This window comes from Babylonia areolata, chromosome 32, assembly GCF_041734735.1.
Source record: "Babylonia areolata isolate BAREFJ2019XMU chromosome 32, ASM4173473v1, whole genome shotgun sequence".
In the NCBI taxonomy this organism is placed as follows: domain Eukaryota; kingdom Metazoa; phylum Mollusca; class Gastropoda; order Neogastropoda; family Buccinidae; genus Babylonia; species Babylonia areolata.
Window position 1 is genome coordinate 10,962,358 of NC_134907.1, and position 20,280 is coordinate 10,982,637.

Here is a 20,280-nt window from a genome sequence, read left to right on the forward strand (position 1 = left end):
CAGACTATCATCAAAAAGGAGTAAATGGCACAGGTAAGCACAGGTAAGTTTGGATGCTATTTTTGTTGTTGTTGTTGTTGTTTTACCTTAATGTGACGTGATTTTTTTTTCTCTTTTATTTTTTTAAATTTTTTGGAGGGTCGGGGTGGTGTGGTGTTGTCGCTTGCGAGTATGACAGCATCCTAAAATGTGTTCGTTTCAGGTCTTCTTAACTGGCTTGAATACCTAAGTTTGGGTGAGGTATCTTTTGTGCCCATCTATCTGCTTTGCTATGATGAGACTATGGACTTTTTTCTGTGTATCACTGATTGATTGTGGTCACTACGTGTGAACATGGCTCCGGCTTATTATATTTTTGGCGTGGTTCGGATGTTTGGGCTTTTCATCAGATCGTTTCAGAAATGAGTCTGCAAAAAAAATGCTCCACCATCAACCGTTTCGCTGTATTCGTTTCTTGTTTTGGAAGTCAGGGGTATGGACCGTAATCCTCAGGCTCTTAACTGTTTGGATGGAAAGGGGAGAAAGAAAATGGAACGATTCCAAACCTAGTTCGCTACATGTCTTGATGGTGGTGAAGGGTATGCGAAATGTTCGCGAAAACAAAATTGATTTTTTTTTCCCCCTTTTATTGACTGCTCCATATCTGACGATTCAGTATAACGCCACCATGTCGTATGTGTCTACCTCCCCATGCGTAGAGACACACTAAGGCTGGTTCTGTCACGGTGCTTCTTAATTTATCGATGTTGAGTTGCCAGCAGGCCACACACTGAAGGCGACCCTGCTTGTCTCTTGGTCTCTTCAGCGCTGGTTCAGTGATGCTGGTTTCTGACACGACAAACGTAGGACAGCCAAGTACTTAACACCCCCCCCCCTTGCCCTCCTTCCCCCGCCTCCCCCCCCCCCCCCCCCCCTCCCCCTTACCTTCTGCTTCTGACGACAATAGCTTAGACTGACTGAGCCTGGTGCTCGGTGTTGAGTTTCAGTTTCAGTTTCACTTTCTCAAGGAGGCGTCACTGCGTTCGGACAAATCCATACACGCCACACCACATCTGCCGAGCAGATGCCCGACCAGCAGCATAACCCAACGCGCTCAGTCAGGCCTTGAGTGCATGCTTACATATTTGTGTACCTATGAAAGTGGATTTCATTTTACGTAATTTCGCCAGAGGACAACACTCTCATTGCCATGGGTTCTTTTTCAGTGCGCCAAGTGCGTGCTGCACACGGGACCTCGGTTTATCGTCTCATCCGAAAGACTAGACGCTCAGTTTGATTTTCCAGTCAAACTTAGGAGAAAGGGCGAGAGCGGGATTCGAACCCACACCCTCACGGACTCTCTGTATTGGCAGCTGAGCGTCTTAACCATTCTGCCACCTTCCTCCTTGAGATTGTCCCAACACTCGTCCGTCCATCGACTGTTCCTAAGGCTCAGCTGAAGACTTTGAAACTCACTTTGACCATGATAAAGTGATGAGAACAATAAATAATGCATTCAGATATAGCTCAAGAGCCAACGACCTTGCTCAGACAATCCTTCAAGAAAAAAAAAAAAACGTTGAGGGAAAAAGACGGGATGGACGGACAATGTTGCAGAAGGGACAGGAAAAAAAAAATCTGCAGAGACTCAGGATTTTTACACACGTCCGAGAGACCTAGAGAAATCTGATGAACAGTTTTTCAGTATTGCGCCCCGATAACTCTTCACAAAGGTACAGAAGAAGAAGAACAAGTAGAACAAGAACAAGAAGCAAAAGAATAGAAGTAGTAGTTGTAGTAGCAGTAGTAGAAGAAGAAGATGGCGGAGGAGCAGGAGGACAAGAAGGAGAAGAAGAAGAAGAAGTGTGTGTGTGTGTGTGTGTGTGTGTGTGTGTGTGTGTGTGTGTGTGTGTGTGTGTGTGTACACCACTGAATCTTGTGCGTTAACAAATCAAGCGCTTTCACAAATTTCACATTCGGAGCCAGACCAGACTAACCCATACTGGTATCCAAATACCTGATGCGTGAGATTCGAACTCTTGACAACCCGTGACACTGATCGCGGCGGACATGTTTCATGTTGTTGTTTTGTTGTTGTTTCATGTTGTTGTTGTTGTTGCTGTTGTTGTTGTTTTGCTTGTCTTCCTTTTCATTCTTTAAATTCAGGAACAGAGGATTTCAGAAACGAATCTGGACAGAAAGCCACAAACCCCACCCCCACATGTTTGTTTGTACTGTTTTGCGAAGTAGAAAAGAATGACTGTCGAAAATTTTACATCGAAAAGTTGTTGTTTGATTTTGAAAGCAAGGTCAAAACTGTTCGCTGAAAAGTCTCATCATAAGCAAAGCGGAATAAATCAGAAACTGTTGTTTTCTCGTTTCAGATTATTAGCACTGACGCCTAGAAATATAGTGGTAATAAAGGATAGGGCGATTTCGTGAAATTGAATGCATAGTAACATGGTAAACAAGTGCATATACACGAGCGTGTTTTTGCCCGATAAGGACAAAAGAGATACGACCTTGGCATATATCTTATGTTCCGAAGTCATAAATTATCTATATTTAAAAAAAAATATATATATATATATATATATATAAACACCCACGCTTGTGTCATATCATCCTTACGACTGTAAAGAAGACGACTTTAAAAATTGAAAATGAGAATAGGATGTGATGCACCCTCTTTGATGAAAAGTTCTCAGAATGCATTGACCAAGAGGACAATTCGAAGCTTATGTTAACTCAAGGCAGAGGAAATCGTTTTCATGTGACTTAGTGTCTTCAATGAAAGAACAACCAGAACAACAGAAACAGCAGCAACAACAGCAACAATAGCAACAACAACAACAATAAACATAACAACGACACAATCCAAAGGACCCATGCGACTCCGAAGAACAAAAACTGTCGCACAACGAATCGTTCTTCTTTGGTGAATCATTTTCTGATGTCTTCATCTGCGTTCATGACATTTCTGACCTTAACTCACTCAGTACGGCCAGTCCTCTCTTCTCCTCTACACAGACCCCTCGGATGTCCAGTGGGTGTCTGAATGACCCAACCTTTAGCTTCCGTCGTCAGAATCGCGGTGTTCTTTGTCAACATTCACGTCTTCAGTATAAGAGCCTTCCGCTTGCAATATTTTGATGATGGTAATTGGGGTGAAACGCTGTTAACGTCGTCTCTTTTGCCGTTCGTATGGAAAGAGTTAAAAAATGAAAATGAGAATAGGATGTGATGCATCCTCTTTGATGAAAAGTTCTCAAAATGCATGGACAATTCGAAGCTTTTGTTAACTCAAGGCAGAGGAAATGGTTTTCATGTGACTTAGTGTCTTCAATGAAAGAACAACAGAAACAGCAACAACAACAACAACAATAGCAACAACAACAACAATAAACAGACCAACAACACAATCCAAAGGACCCATGCGACTCCGACGAACAAAAACTGTCGCACAACGAATCGTTCTTCTTTGGTGAATCATTTTCTGATGTCTTCATCTGCGTTCATGACATTTCTGACCTTAAAACACACACACACACACACACACACACACACACACACACACACACACACACACACAATGGACGTATCTCATGGAAATGAACATCAAAAGTATTTTCATACCTTTGTCAGTTCTTAATGAACAGAAAGTCATATCTTGATTAAGACATTATCTTTCATCAGTGAGGAAAAATAAAATCATATTTTCGACTTGATGCAAAGCTTAGAGAAAAGGTAACTTTAAAGATTTGAATGTCTATAGCTTAGCTGGGGGCTTTTTTTTTCAGTGTTTTCTCACCTGCAGATCAAACCACCGAAAAGAGGAAATTGAACTTAGAAAGAAAAAAAAAAGAAGAAAAAAGAAGAAAAATCCGACCCGAGCAACAGGCATGATCACCCGAAAGCATTGAAAGACTCATTTCTTTAACGCTCACTTTGTACATATATTTGCAATGAGCCATGGGCACACGAACTCAAAACAGTTATTACCTATTTTCGTTTGCCCCTTCAGTTTGCTGGACTTTTAATCGAGTGGGTGTGTTTCCAGACGTTGTGTTGTGTATTCGGGTGTGCAGTGAGTTGCGCAAATACTGATACCACTCTGGCAAAGAAAAAAAAAAGTATGCAAAAAAAGAGAGGAAGAAAAGAAGAAGAAGAAGAAGAAGAAGAAGAAAACCCAGAGAGATGGAAAGGACAGACCGAAGAAGTACAAAGTTGGAGGAATGGGCTGAGGAATAAGAAGGAAGGAAGGAAGAGAGGAAGAAACGAAGTCATGGAGAAAGGAATTAAAGAAAGGAAGGAAAGAAGGAAGGAAGAGATGGAAAGAAAGAGGGACTGAAGAAGCACAAAGATGGGGTGGAGGGGTGTGATGAACAGAAAGAAGAGTAATGAAAGAGTAGCTAGAGAAGGAAGGAAGTAATGAAGAAAGGAAAGAAAGGAACGAAGGAATGAAGGAATGGAGGAAGGAAGGGAGAAAGGAAGGAATAAAGAACGAAAGAAGTAAGAAAAGGAAGAAGAAGGGAGGAAGGAAGAAAGATAGGAAGGGAGGAAAGAAGGAAGGAAATAACGAAAGAAGGCAGAAAAGGAAGGAAGGAAGAAAAAGAAGGAAGAAACGAACGAGCGAATGAAAAAAGGAAGGAAGGGAGCGAGGAACGGACGAAGGAAGGAAGGAAGGAAGGAATGCAGCAGAAATTATGAATACAGTGGGATCTTTATCACAGCTTTCATTTTGTATAAACTGCGTCCATGAAAGGAAATGAGTCTTGCTGCTTTGGGGGAGACAATAGCAACAATGGTTTAGAATATTATTGAATAAAGCATTATGATTTAATCTGGAAAAAAGATGATTAAAAAAAATATCTTAATACATTGGAAAAGGTGATGGAAGAAATTAAAAAAAAAAAAAAACCTGATTTATTCTCAATACCGTCAGTCGATATTATTGGTTACTGACTTCTATTGCAACCTGATTTGCCTTATATCAACAAACACACGCGCGCACACACACACACACACACACACACACACACACACACACACACACACACACACACACACACACACACACACACACACACACACACACACACACACACACACACACACACACGAAAGAGAGAGAGAGGGAGAGCAACAAATATCCCAAAATATTTTTATTTTTATTTTTCTTCCTCGTCGTTGTCATTATAATTGTTGTTTTTGTCCTGACGATTTTTGATGTTGCTAGCCTTTATGATGATGATGGTGATGATGATAATGACGATGACGATGATGATGTTGATGATGATTGGAATTTGCTTTGGGTAACATACTACCAAAAGTTGTAATTTTAACACTAACTTCGTATCTTTCTTTCTTTTTTTTCCTTTTTTTCTGTGTGTGTGTGTGTGTGTGTGTGTGTGTGTGTGTGTGTGTGTGTGTGTGTGTGTGTGTGTGTGTGTGTGTGTTTGTGCGTGTGTATTATTTTTGGAAAGTGCCAGGGGAGATGGAAGAGGTAGGGGATAAGAAGCGGACTGTTTTGTTGTCGTGAGTTCTTGAACGCACGTCACACGTACTTTGCTTAATAATCTCACCTGTAACACTAGTACCCAGACCACCACCCATATAGTCCCATGGAGGAGCCAGGGAAGGGCCCCCAGTCTGGGATTTCCCGTTTTCTATGTATGTGTTTCCCGGACGTTCCGTTTTCTTGGCATGGGTTTCAGGCATCTAAGTTTTCTAGGCACGTGTTTCCGGGGCTCTCCGATTTCTGAGCATGTGATTCCGGGACTTCCCGTTTTCTAGGCATGGGTTTCTTACACTTACAGTTTTCAGGTATGCGTTTCTGGGACTTGCTCTTTCCTGGACATGGTTTGTTTGTTTTTTTCTGGGACTTCCTGTTTTCTAGGCAAGCGTTTTAGGGACTTTCCATTTTCTGGGCATTTTGTTTCTGGGACTTCCCGTTTTCTAGGCATGGGTTTCTGGCATTAATCATTTCTGTGTATGCGTTTCTGGGACTTTGCTTTTCACGGGTATTTACTTCTGGGACTTCTATTTTTCTAGGCATGTGTTTCTGGGACTTTCCATTTCCTAGGCATGTGTTTCTGGGATTTACCTGTTTCTCGGCATGCGTTTCCGGGACTTCCCGTTTTCGAGGCATGTGTTTGCGGTACTTCCCGTTTTCAAGGCTTACGTTTCTGGGACTTACGGTTTGTCAGTATTCGTTTAGGGGCTTTCCATTTTTTCAAGCAAGGGTTTCTAGGCGTGTGTTTCTGGGACTTTCCGTTTTCTAGGCATGTGTTTCTGGAATTTCGCGTTTTCTAGGCATGCATTTCTGGGACTTTCCGTTTTTATGTATGCATCTCTGAGACATTTTAAAAACTTTTTTTTCTTTTTTTTTTTTTTTTTTTGGATAGGTATCTGTTTCTGGGACTTTTCGTTTTGCTATGCATTTGTTTCTATGACATCTTGATTTCTAGGCACTAGTTTCTGGGACTTTCCGTTTTTTTAGGCATGTGCTTTAGGGACTTCCCTTTTTCTTGGCATGAGTTTTTGGTACTTTTCGTTTTCGAGACATGTGTTTATGGAAGTAGGGAGTAGGTGTGGGGGATAAAGGGTTTCCACACGTGGAAGTCAGTGAGAGGGAAATCAAAACTGTTGTCACTGTACGACAGCAGGGTATGAAAAGGTGGACACGTATTTGGGGTAATTTTTTTAAATTTTTTTATTGGTTTTATTGCTGTTGTTGTTATTGCTTTTTGTTTATTATGATTGTGCCGTTGATGACGCCATCCACAAGAAAAATAACAAAAACAACAACAACAAAAAGAAAAGAAAAAAAAAAGAAGAAAAAACTCGCAAAGAACCTAAATCAAAATAGACCATCTGACAGGATTCGAACCCGTGTCTTCCCAGCCGTCGAACCATGGTACTAACCACTTCGCCATGACGCCTGGTTTTCTAATGCCAAAATTGTTGTTGTTGTTCTAGCACTGCGCGTGTGTATTAACTGCACGGTAACTGTAACGTAATCAATCACCTTCAACTTTAAAAGTAGTTCAACTTGTAAATACCTTTAGCTTTGAAGCTTTCAATGGTATGCTACGTTTCACGACGCCATCGTATTTACAGACTGTATGTAACAAACAATTACAAGTCCGATCAAGGCAGTGTGTATTCGTACCCACCCTGTCTACAGTTCGGCACAGTAAGGCGGGGCCCCATCCTCTCCTTCCGCCGTTTATTAAACCTTCTCCAGCCTCAGTCAGGTACCCATTCACACCTGGGTGAGGTGAGGAAAATTCGGAATAAAGTGCTTTTCCCAAGGACACAGCGCGATGCCGAAATAGAGCATTGAACTCTGGTCACTGGTGAACACTGGATCACAAGTCCTGAATCCAGCAGACTCTGCCTCTCAGTGTTCCCTGTTTTATCCTTCAACTAACCTAAGTGGGAAAAACCTAACCTTGTAAATAACAAATCGAAACAAAAGGCTTGGTAATGGCGCTACCATTCCTTCGCCAGTATCTTGATGTGACTGACAAACTCAATAACATTATACAGTTGTTTGTGTTGTTGTTGTTGTTGTTGTTTCTCTTTCCCTCTAACCCATACTTAATGTGTGGTTATTTCGAAAAGGCATCGAATGGTTGTGATGGTTTGACCACTGATTTCCCCTCTGGTTGTTTGACACGTACATCCGCGTGAGTGTTCGCGCATACGCATTCGTAGACAAACATACAAACGCAAACACACACTCACGCACGCACGCACGCTCGCTCACACCACCACCACCACGACCAGCACTACCACCATCACCACTACCAGCACCAGCACCAACACAGTAACAGAAACAACAATGATACGCACACTCAATCTTTACCTCTCAATTCTTCATCGACTTGCTTTTGGTTCGGTTTTTAAACTTTCAATTCATGGGCGTGCAATTGCGTGTCGCATAAGTAATGCACATTCGCATAAATAATGCACATTCGCATAAGTAATGCACATTGCGTAACATTTTTCGATTGATCTTTCCATTTGGTAGATTTCTTTCCATTGATTGATTGACTCGACTCTCCTTTCATTATCACGTAACATTTTCATCGATTGATCTTTCCATTTGGTAGATTTCTTTCCACCTACCGATTGATTAACTTGATCGATTGGTCTGTTTGATGGTCAAATGATCGACTGTTTTCTCTGATGGTCAAACGATTGACTGTTTTGCTTCAGTTGGACAGTGGGTTTAGTCGGTTTTCTGAGTGGTTGCAACATTGACTGGTGAATTGTTTTGTTTATGATTGAATCAACGGTTGACTGCTTGATTGGTTGATTGAGAAAAAAAAGAGAAAAAAATGATTGGTTTAGTCAGTGTTCTGAATGGTTACAATTTTGACTGGTGAATTGTTTGGTTAATGATTGATTCAATGACTAAACGCTGGATTGGTTGGTTGAAAAAGAGAAAAGATCGTTTGTGTACGTGCTCGTGTATGTCTTGGTGTGTGTGTGTATGTGTGTGCGCGCGCGCGCGCGCGCGCGCGTGTGTGTGTGTGTGGTGATTTTATTCATGCAAGCTTTAAAAATCCACCGCAAGATATGGCGAACTTTTTGCACACTCAGAAACTATCCCCAAACCGTTCAAACTAGTGCACCGACTTGACAGTCAATCTCTTTGTTAAGCATGGGGCTTAAAACTGACTCAACATTCATTACGAATACCATTTCAAAAGGTCCTTCCAAATATAATATGCAAAGCCCACACTGGATATGTCACAAAGAGATGGTTTGGCGACAACACAAAACTAGTTTAAAATTTCATCATTTAAATTTTTTTAATTTTTTTTTTAAAGTTTCTCAGACATTGGTCTAGACTTCGAGAAAGCTTTGACCTTACTGATTAACAATTTCTCATTTAAACGTTCAGTGCGTATGACCTTAGGGATAATATATAGAAACGAAACGAATTATTCTAATGAAGATCAATTCAACGCCGGAAGTGAAAAAGCCAATTTCAGACGGGTTTACCACCGAGAGGAGTCGTTGACAAGGCGACCCTCTTTCGCCTTACCTGTTTTGTTAAAAAAAAAAGAATATAAACTATCAAGATCAGAGACGTTCGGCACATTCTCAGGGTCAGTCACTGTGCTGATTCTATCCTAGCAATACTGGTGGCCATCGGGTGAAGTGGAGTTTGGCGTGGAGTTTGTCGTTGATTAGGTACACCGGTTTTTATTACAATCATAACGTGATGTATATTGCCATCAATGGAAGAAATGTTGAGGGGGAAAAAGCGGGTTTAACTGTATTTTATGTTACTGTGCTGTGCTGTAGTGTACTGTTATGTGCTGTATTGTTCTTTAATGCATTGTACTGTATTGGACTGGACTGTATTGCACTAAACTGTACTACACTGTAGTGGACTGGACGTACTGTATTATAGAACAGTACTGTACTGAACTGCCTTGTACTGTACTGTACTGTACTGTACTGTACTGTACTGTACTGTACTGTACTGTACTATAATACACTACACTGTAGTGGACTGGACGTACTGTATTATAGAACAGTACTGTACTGAACTGCCTTGTACTGTACTGTACTGTACTGTACTGTACTGTACTGTACTGTACTATAACCCCGAAAACGGAGTATGTCTGACTACATGGCGGGGTAAAAAAACAAAACAAAACAAAACAAAAAAAAAAACAAAAAAAACCCACGGTCAAACACATAAAAGCCCACTCGTGTACATACTAGTGAACGTGGGAGTTGCAGCCCACGAACGAAGAAGAAGTACTGTACTGTACTGTACTGTACTGCTTGTATAGTACAGTAAGTACAGTACGATACAATACAGTACTGCGCTGCACTGCAATACAATGTAATCCAATGCACTCTACTCTACTCTGGTGTACTGTACTGCACTACACTGCACTGCACTGCATTGCCCTGTACTGTAGCTGTACAAGCATTGTGTGACGATGTGGTTGACAGGGGCCATCGGACAGGTCTTCAAGGTGGACCTGGTGTGGTCCTATGTCATCGCCGTTGTCCCCGCTGTCATCTACCTGTTCGTCTGTCTCTACTGCAAGACCAACATCCAGCTCTACCTGGCTGCGCTGCTCAGGTGAGACTTCTTCTACTCTGTGCGTGTGTGTGCGTGTGTGTGTGTGTGTGTGTGTGTGTGTGTGTGTGTGTGTGTGTGTGTGTGTGTGTGTGTGTGTGTGTGTGTGTGTGTGTGTGTGGGTGGGTGGATGGGTGGGTAGGTGTGTGTGTGGCATTCCTCCCATGGTGCTCTTTCCGAGCCCTCTCCCTCCTTCTCTCCTCTCCCCCCCCCCCCCCCCGCCCCCCAACACACACACACACATTCGCGCGTGCGCAAGTTTGTGTGTGTGTGTGTGTGTGTGTGTGTGTGTGTGTGTGTGTGCGTGCGTGCGTGCGTGCGTATACGTGTGTGTGACTGTTCATATCTACAGTTTGTAGTAGTAATGTCTTGGTGATTATATAGATATGCATATAAGAATTATGTGTTTGTTTTCATGTACAGAGGTTTGTTGTTATGCACAATTATATATGTATTGTTTCATGTGAGGCACTTGGAGCCCACTATATTGGTAGTTTGCGCTATATAATAATAATAATAATAATATTATTATTATTATTAATATCATCATCATCATCATCATCATCATCAATAGTTGTAGTAGTAGTAGTAGTAGCAGCAGCAGAAGAAGAAGGAGAAGCAGTAGTAGTAGTAAGAAGAAGAAGGAGAAGAAAAACAGAAGAAGAAGAAGGAGAAGAAAAACAGAAGAAGAAGAAGGAGAAGAAAAACAGAAGAAGAAGAACCTTGTGCATTTATGCATGTGCATTTTCTTTCATTCACTTTCTTTCTTTCTTTTTTTCTTTATTTATTTATATATCTATCTATTTATTTGTTTATTTATTTATTTATCATATATTTATTTATTTATTCATTTATCTGTCTATCTATTTGTTTATTCATTTATTTATCTATCTATTTATTTGTGTGTTTGTTTATCTAATTCTTCATTCATTCATTGATTGACGAATCTATTTATTTATTCATTTATTTATCAATCTATTTATTTATTCATTTACTTATTTATCTATTCATTTGTGTGTTTGTTTATTCAATTCTTTATTTATTGATTGATTGATCAGTTGGTTGATTTATCGAGTTTGTTTGTTTGTCAGTTTTTGTTTATTTATTTATTTATTTATTTATCTGTTTGTTTACTAATTCATTCATTCTTTCTTTCTTTCTTTCTTTCTTTTCATATCCAGCACATTCTACGCCTTCGTGATGATGATCGTGTTCGTGGGGGTGGTGGTGACAGCAGCTACCACCAGCATCTTCCACCCCAGTGTTCTTGTCATTGTCTTCCTCGTCCTCATCTTCGTCATTGCCGGACTCTGCCACCCAATGGAGATTTACTGTCTGCCGGTCAGTGTCTTATGAGCTCTGTGCGCGATGGGTGAGGGGGGTTGGGGGGGGGACACGCTTGCCAAACGCATAGGCAAAAATGCATAAATACGGGGAGGTGGTGTGGTGGCCGTGGTGGTGGGTGTGTGTGACAGAGAAAGAGAGAGAGGGAGAGAGATGTGAGTACACGCACACACACGAACACGCACACACACACGCGCGCAAACACACACACACTCTCTCTCTCTCTCTCTCTCTCCCTCCCACACCCCCCGCCCACACTTCTCCCCCATTTATCCTCTCTCCCTGCTCCCCGTTCTTCCCCCCTCTCCAATCGTTCCTTCCTCACCTTTATTCATCCCTTTTCGTTCGTTCGTTCTTTCTTCTTCTTTTTTTCTTTCTTTCTTTCAGTCCACGGAGCTCTGTACCTTCTCTGCAACTCGCCTGGGTACATACTGCTGATCTGCTCTATTAATCCATTTTCTTTCTTTCTCTCTTTCTCTCCCTCGTCACAGAAAAATTCCTGACAGTCATTACAGATAAATGGCAAAGAATAAACTTTGCAAGATTTCGACTAAGGACACTTGGGTTTAATGCAAATAAAAGATGGTTTCAGCCTGGGACATCCACAGAATCACCATGTCCTTTGTGTGCTTTTAGTGTGGATGATGAAAAACATTACTTGTTTCAATGTAAATCATTCGATAGGGTAAGAGATAAGTACGAGTTCTTTCAGTCTGATGTAGCTGAAAGACACGACATTGTTTCTGCTTTGTCGTCTGATGATGACCTCACAATACTGTCAATAGCTAAATTTCTTGTAGAAGCACAAAGAATAAGATGTAGTCTTACTGTTCAGAACGGTGCCAGAGTGGATGAGGGGGATGGCAATGTGTGATGTCTGTTGTCTTGTGTTCAGACTGTGGGCCAAGTGGTAAGGTAGACATTGGACGGTATCGTTGAAAGAATGGATGGTCGAGTAATGGTGTTTTTGTCTTTTTGTTTTGTTTTTGTTTCTGTTTCTTCTTTTCTTTTCTTTTTTTTAATGTTTGTTGCTTCCTTATTGTAAGGATGTTGTATTTCGAAAAAAGCTGTTTTGTTTTGTTTTGATGGATTAAGCAGAGTGTGGTATGGTACTTGTGGTGACATAAGAATTAACCCTATCACCCCCTTGTCAATAGACCTATGCAGGTAATGACAATAAAATATCAAAGCGTCAAAGCGTCCCTCGTCTTTCCCCTTCTCTCTCTCTCTCTCTCTCTCTCTCTCTCTCTCTCTCTCTCTCTCTATCTATCTCTCTCTCTCCCTCCCCTTCTCTCCCTCCACCCCCTCCCCCACCCCTCTCCCACCTCTCCCTTACTTTCCGTCCTTCTTCCTCCTCACCATACTTCTTCCTCACTTTTATTCATCCTTTTTTTTCTTTCTTTCTTTCCCTCCTTTCTTTCTTTCCCTCAGTCCGGAGCACTATACCTGCTGTGCATCCCATCCGGTTACCTGCTGCTGGTGATCTACTCCATTTGCAACCTACACGTGGTGTCGTGGGGAACCAGAGAGGTCCCCAAGAAGAAGACAAAGGCGGAGTTGGAGGAGGAGAAGTTGGAGGCTGAGCAGAAGGCGGCAGAGAAGGCCAAGAAGAAAGGCTTCATGAGCAGGTAAGCAGGCTACCTCTTCTTTTTTTTCTTCTTTTTTCACCGCCAAAGGCGACTTTAGTCGACCAGACAGTGCACCACCATAGGCTACTTTAGTTACTAGACAGTGCACCACCATAGGGTACTTTAGTTGACTAGACAGTGCAGCGCCATGGACGACTATAGTTGACTAGACAGTGCACAGCCATAGGCGACTTAAGTTGACAAGACAGTGCAGCGCCATAGGCGACTATAGTTGACTACACAGTGCACCTCCATAGGCGATTTTAGTAGACTAGACAGTGCACCGCCATAGGCGATTTAGTAGACTAGACAGTGCACCACCATAGGCGATTTAGTAGACTAGACAGTGCACCACCATAGGCGATTTTAGTAGACTAGACAGTGCACCGCCATAGAAGACTATAGTTGACTAGACAGTGCACCGCCATAGACGACTATAGTTGACTAGACAGTGCACCGCCATAGACGACTATAGTTGACTAGACAGTGCACTGCCATAGGCGACTTTAGTCGACCAGTCAGTGCAGCGCCATAGGCGAGTTTAGTCGACTAGGCAGTGCAGTAGTGGAGAGAGCTAAAAAGAAAGGCTTCTTGAACAGGTAGGCTACCTCTTTTTCTCCGCCATTGGCGACTTTAGTTGACTAGACAGTGCACCACCATAGGCTACTTTAGTTGACTAGACAGTGCACCACCATAGGCAATTTTAGTAGACTAGACACTGCAGCGCCATAGGCGACTTTAGTCGACTAGTCAGTGCAGCGCCATAGGCGAGTTTAGTCGACTAGTCAGTGCAGCGCCATAGGCGAGTTTAGTCGACTAGACAGTGCACCACTATAGGCTACTTTAGTTGACTAGACAGTGCACCACCATAGACGACTATAGTTGACTACACAGTGCACCGCCATAGGCGATTTTGGTAGACTAGACAGTGCACCACCATAGGCTACTTTAGTTGACTAGACAGTGCACCACCATAGGCTACTTTAGTTGACAAGACAGTGCAGCACCATAGACGACTATAGTTGACTACACAGTGCACCGCCATAGGCGATTTTAGTAGACTAGACAGTGCGCCACCATAGGCGATTTTAGTAGACTAGACAGTGCACCGCCATAGAAGACTATAGTTGACCAGACAGTGCACCGTCATAGGCGATTTTAGTAGATTTTTCAGTGCACCGCCATGGGCGATTTCAGTTGACAAGACAGGGAATGGCCATTGACGACTTTTGTCGACATCAAGGGTGATGTCAACAAGACCATTTCCCAGATTGTAACAAAGTTTGCCAGCTGCTGAACAATGGCTAACCTTTGCCACCTGACCGAGTTTGAAGTGATAGATAGATAGATGCCCAACACTCGGCTTATATCACAGATTGACATAAGTTTACATTTGGGCCAACAGCAAAGTGAGAGCTGTATTATCAGTGGTTTCTCCAGTCAATGGGAAATCATTTACAGCTTAGTATTTTGTGAAGGACTATGACTCTCAAACTAGGAGGCAAAATTGCACTGGCTCTTAGTGCTGCAGCCTTGTGGGCTAGTTGGCCTTTGGGAACCATCCCAACGCCAACTGTCCTAAAACCCTCTTGGCTGAGAGAGTGGGGATGTAACTTGGGCAAGACACTCTCCACTATAATCAAATTCTAGCCCAAATAGTCGGAACAGCAGTTGCCTCCTCTGCTGTTCTGATGGTCATAGTCGGACACGACTGACTATCATATAAGATAGATAGATAGATAGACAGATAGATAGATAGATAGATAGACAGACAGACAGACAGATAGATTTCTTCTTCTTCGTTCGTGGGCCGCAACTCCCACGTTCACTCCCATGTACACGAGTAGGCAGCCATACTCCGTTTTCGGGGGTGTGCATGCTGGGTATGTTCTTGTGTTTTCATAACCCGCCGAACACTGACATAGACTACAGGATCTTTAGCGTGCGTATTTGATCTTCTGCTTGCTGTATACACACAAAGGGGGGGCCGGGGGGGGGGGGAGGGTCATTCACTAGCAGGTCTGCACATATGGTGACCTGGAGACAGACAGACAGACAGACAGATAGACAGATAGATCAATCAATTCATCAATCAATCGATCGATCAATCAGCACCGTCCTCCTCCTCCTCCTCCTCCTCCTCCTTGCCAGGTTCTTCTTCTCCTCCTACATGACTGATCTGAAGGAGATCATTCAGAGTGCCACTGGTCAGCTGGGCAAGACATCCAGTCAAGAGGACGACGACTCTGTGGAGCTACTGAAGCAGATCAACGAGAGCCTCAAGAAGATGGTCAATGAAAAGGGAGGAGGGAAGGAGGTAAAGCAATGGTGGTGGTGTTTTTTGTTGTTGTTTTTTTTGGTTTGGGGGTTTTTTTGTTGTTGTTGTTTTGTTGTTGTTTTTTTGATTGGTATGGATACTTATCTTGCGCCTTTCCTCGGTCGCAGGCCAAGCTCAAAGCGTTTTACAAACACGGGAGTCATTGATTGATATGGATACTTGGGTAGTTGGGGTGTGTGTGGTGGTGGTGGTGTATGTGTGAGTGTGTGTTTGGGGTGTGTGGTGGCGGTGGTGGTGGTGGTGGTGGTGGTGGTGGTGGTGTATGTGTGAGTGTGTGTTTGGGGTGTGTGGTGGTGGTGGTGTATGTGTGAGTGTGTGTGTTGGGGTGTGTGGTGGTGGTGGTGTATGTGTGAGTGTGTGTTTGGGGTGTGTGTGGTGGTGGTGGTGTATGTGTGAGTGTGTGTGTTGGGGTGTGTGGTGGTGGTGGTGTATGTGTGAGTGTGTGTTGGGGGTGTGTGTGGTGGTGGTGGTGTATGTGTGAGTGTGTGTTTGGGGTGTGTGTGGTGGTGGTGGTGGTGTATGCGTGAGTGTGTGTTGGGGTGTGTGTGGTGGTGGTGTATGTGTGAGTGTGTGTTCGGGGTGTGTGTGGTGGTGGTGTATGTGTGAGTGTGTGTGTTGGGGTGTGTGGTGGTGGTGGTGGTGTGTGAGTGTGTGTTTGGGGTGTGTGTGGTGGTGGTGGTGTATGTGTGAGTGTGTGTTTGGGGTGTGTGGTGGTGGTGGTGTATGTGTGAGTGTGAGTTGCGGTGTGTGTGGTGGTGTATGTGTGAGTGTGTGTTTGGGGTATGTGTGGTGGTGGTGGTGGTGGTGTGTGAGAGTGTGTTGGGGGTAGTTGTGTTTGGTGGTGGTGGTGTCTGTGTGAGTGTGTGTTCGGAGGGGTGGGGAGGTATGTGTGAGTGTGTGTTGGGGTGTGTGGTGTTGTATGTGTGAGTGTGTGAGAGAGTATGTTGGGGGGCGGGGTGGTAGTGGTGGTGGTGTGAGTGTGTGTTTGGGGGCTGGGGGCTGGGTGAGTGTGTGTTGTTTTTTTTTGTTTTGTTTTTTTTGTTTGTGTGTGTGTGTGTGTGTGTGTGTGTGTGTGTGTGTGTGTGTGTGTGTGTGTGTGTGTGTGTGTGTGTGTGTGTGTGTGTGTGTGTGTTGGGTGTGTGTGTGTGTATGGTGTTGATATTGGTGTATGTGTAAATGTGTGTCGGGCGGTTGTGGTGGTGCTGGTGGTGTGATGTGTCAGTGTGTGGTGGTGCTGGTGGTGTACATAACTGTGTGTTTGGGGGGGAGGGAGGGGGGGTTGTTGGGGTGGTGGTGGTGGTGTACGTGAGCGTGCGTGTGTGGGCGGGGTGTGTGATGGGTGGGAGTTGTCAGATGTTTGTTCTGTGTGTATCTCATGTTGCGTTGCGTTTAATCTTGTGTGGGAGTTGGCAGAGTTTTGTTCTGTGTGTATCTTATGTTCCGTTGCGTTTTATCTTATGCGGGAGTTGTCAGATTTTTGTTCTGTCTGTATCTTATGTTGCGTTGCGTTTAATCTTATGTGGGAGTTGTCAGAGTTTTGTTCTGTCTGTATCTTACGTTCCGTTGCGTTTAATCTTATGTGGGAGTTGTCAGAGTTTTGTTCTGTCTGTATCTTATGTTGCGTTGCGTTTAATCTTGTGTGGGAGTTGTAGGAGTTTTGTTCTGTGTGTATCTTATGTTCCGTTGCGTTTAATCTTATGTGGGAGTTGTCAGAGTTTTGTTCTGTCTGTATCTTATGTTCCGTTGCGTTTAATCTTATGTGGGAGTTGTCAGAGTTTTGTTCTGTCTGTATCTTATGTTGCGTTGCGTTTAATCTTATGTGGGAGCTGTCAGATTCTTGTTCTGTCTGTATCTTATGTTCCGTTTCGTTTTATCTTATGCGGGAGTTGTCAGAGTTTTGTTCTGTGTGTATCTTACGTTCCGTTGCGTTTAATCTTATGTGGGAGTTGTCAGATTCTTGTTCTGTCTGTATCTTATGTTCCGTTTCGTTTTATCTTATGCGGGAGTTGTCAGAGTTTTGTTCTGTGTGTATCTTACGTTCCGTTGCTTTTAATCTTATGTGGGAGATGTGAGGTGGGTTTTTGTTTGGTTTTTTGGGGGGGTTTGTGTGTGTGTGTGTGTGTGTGTGTGTGTGTGTGTGTGTGTGTGTGTGTGTGTGTGTGTGTGTGTGTGTGTGTGTCTTACTTTTAATCAATTAATGAACGGGGGGTTTGGTGCCAGACATCATCGTCGGAAGTCAGTCTGGAGCAGGTCAAAGTGGAAGTGGCGGTGCCCCAGACGGTGGTGGCTTCCTCAGAAACTCGTTCCTCTATGAAGAAAGGCAAGGAGAAGTCCAAGAAAAAGGTGCAGGTGAGTGTGTATATATATATACATATCTGTGTGTGTGTGTGTGTGTGTGTGTTAGGGTCGAACAGTTCCACTAATTAGAATAATGGGAACCTTAATTTGATGAGAAAGAGTGAGAGACAGTGTGAGTGTGTGTGTGTGTGTGTGTGTGTGTGAGTGAGTGGGCAGGGGAATGAGGTAGGGGAATTATAATGGGCATTTGTGTGCATGCATGGATGTGTGTAGAGAGAGGGTGGGGGAGAAACGTATGTGAGTATGTGGGTGCGTTAGAATATTTTTTGGAGATAATGATATTAATGAAATTTGGTACCTTGATTTGTTAAATATGTTTGTTTGTTTGTTTGTTTGTTTGTTGTTGGTTTTTTTGTTGTTGTTTTTTTTTTAAATCATACCTTCCTCAAATCAGAATTTCCTTGTGTTGCTCAGTTAATATTTTATTCAAATGGTTGCGAAAATGTCAGTACAACAAACAGTTAATCTGACAATAAATGGTTGCAGTCAGTGTGTGTGTGTGTGTGTGTGTGTGTGTGTGTGTGTGTGTGTGTGTGTGTGTGTGTGTGTGTGTGTGTGTGTGTGTGTGTGTGTGTGTGTGTGTTGTTTTGTTTTGTTTGTTTGTTGTTGTTGTTGTTGTTTTTTGGGGGGTTGTTGTTGTTGTTGTTGTTTTTTGAGAAGTCATCAACTTTCTTTCCTGTTTGTTTGTTTGTTTGTTTATTTATCATTTATTTATTTATTTGTTTATGAATTCATTCATTCATTCATTCATTCATTCATTCATTCATTCATTCATTCATTCATTCATCTATCTATCTATATATCTATTTATCCATCTGTGTGTGTGTGTGTGTGTGTGTGTGTGTGTGTGTGTGTGTGTGTCTGTGTTCAATTATCCATCGATTCATTAATACATTCATTCATACATACATTTATTTATTTATTTATTTGTTATCTATTTATTTATTTATTCATTTGTTCCTTTATCTATGTGTTGTTGGTTGTAATCGCAGTTCGCTTCTTATCCCGACAGATTCCTCACCCAACCCTTTGTGCTTTGGTCTTTTTTTTTCTTTTTTCTTTTTTTTTTTTTTTTGTCTTTTTTTTTGTATTGGCAAAGTGCTTTAACTCACTCAGTACGGCCAGTCCTCTCTTCTCCTCTACACAGACCCCTCGGATGTCCAGTGGGTGTCTAAATGACCCAAGCTTTAGCTTCCGTCGTCAGAATTGTGGTATTCTTTGTCAACATTCACCGCTTCAGTATAAGAGCCTTCCGCTTGCAATATTTTGATGATGGTAATTGGGGTGAAACGCTGTTAACGTCGTCTCTTTCGCCGTTCGTATGGAGAGAGTTAACTCACTCAGTACGGCCAGTCCTCTCTTCTCCTCTACACAGACCCCTCGGACGTCCAGTGGGTGTCTGAATGACCCAAGCTTTAGCTTCCGTCGTCAGAATTGTGGTATTCTTTGTCAACATTCACCGCTTCAGTATAAGAGCCTTCCGCTTGCAATATTTTGATGATGGTAATTGGGGTGAAACGCTGTTAACGTCGTCTCTTTCGCCGTTCGTATGGAGAGAGTTAAAAATGCCCAGTTGCGCAGCGTTGCACATCCCACGCCCCCAGAGAGATCGAAACAAATGAAAACAGAAAACAAAAAAAACAAAAAAAAAGTGCTCTGATTTGATTTTGTGCATGAGTTTGGGAAACCTTCGACACAGCTGTCGAGGGACACGACATGTCAATCAGTGTGTGTGAAAGCACTTCCAGTTGTGTCAGTTGTTTCAGTGGATGGATCACCATTAGCGTCAGGAGGACGGTGGCAGAATGGTCAAGACACTCAGCTGCCAGCCAACATAGAGAGTCCGTGAGGGTGTGTGGGTTCGAATCCCTTTCTCCCCCACGTTTGACTGGAAAATCAAACTGGGTGGTCTAGTCGTTCGGATGAGACGATGAACCGACGTCCCGTGTGCAGAACGGCACCTGGCGCAGTGAAAAAAGAACCCATGGCAACGAGAGTGTTGTCCTCTGGCAAAATTCTGAAGAAGAAATCCACTCTGATAGGTACACAAATATATAAGAATGCTCTCAAGGCCTGACTTAAAAGCGCGTTGGGTTATGCTGCTGGTTAGGCATCTGCCAGTCCCAACGCAGTGACGCCTCCTTGAGAAACTGAAAATTCTTCTTCTGCGTTCGTGGGCTGCAACTCCCACGTTCACTCGTATATACGCGAGTAGGCCTTTACGTGTATGACCGTTTTTAACCCGCCATGTAAGCAGCCATACTCCGCTTTCGGGGGTGTGCATGCTGGGTGTGTTCTTGTTTCCATAACCACACACACACACACACACACACACACACACACACACACACACACACGCACACACCGAACGCTGACGTGGATTACAGGATCTTTAACGTGCGTATTTGATCTTCTGCTTGCTGTAAACACACGAAGGAGGTTCAGGCACTAAGCAGGTCTGCACATATGTTGACCTGGGAGATCGTAAAAAATCTCCACCCTTTACCCACAAAGGC

The 20,280-nt window shown here is 43.1% G+C and overlaps 1 protein-coding gene across 4 annotated transcripts in view; it reads left to right on the plus strand.

The window, feature by feature from the left end:
* The window catches only part of LOC143276616 (chitin synthase chs-2-like), a 150,776-nt gene that overhangs the window by 113,684 nt on the left and 16,812 nt on the right, over window positions 1-20,280 (plus strand). For all 4 annotated transcript variants that reach the window (XM_076581225.1, XM_076581226.1, XM_076581227.1 and 1 more), the window contains 5 exons: window positions 9,967-10,099; window positions 11,278-11,437; window positions 12,872-13,068; window positions 15,220-15,385; window positions 17,627-17,755. In XM_076581225.1, the coding sequence (XP_076437340.1) occupies window positions 9,967-10,099; window positions 11,278-11,437; window positions 12,872-13,068; window positions 15,220-15,385; window positions 17,627-17,755 (785 nt within the window). The remainder of the gene's footprint in view (window positions 1-9,966; window positions 10,100-11,277; window positions 11,438-12,871; window positions 13,069-15,219; window positions 15,386-17,626; window positions 17,756-20,280) is intronic.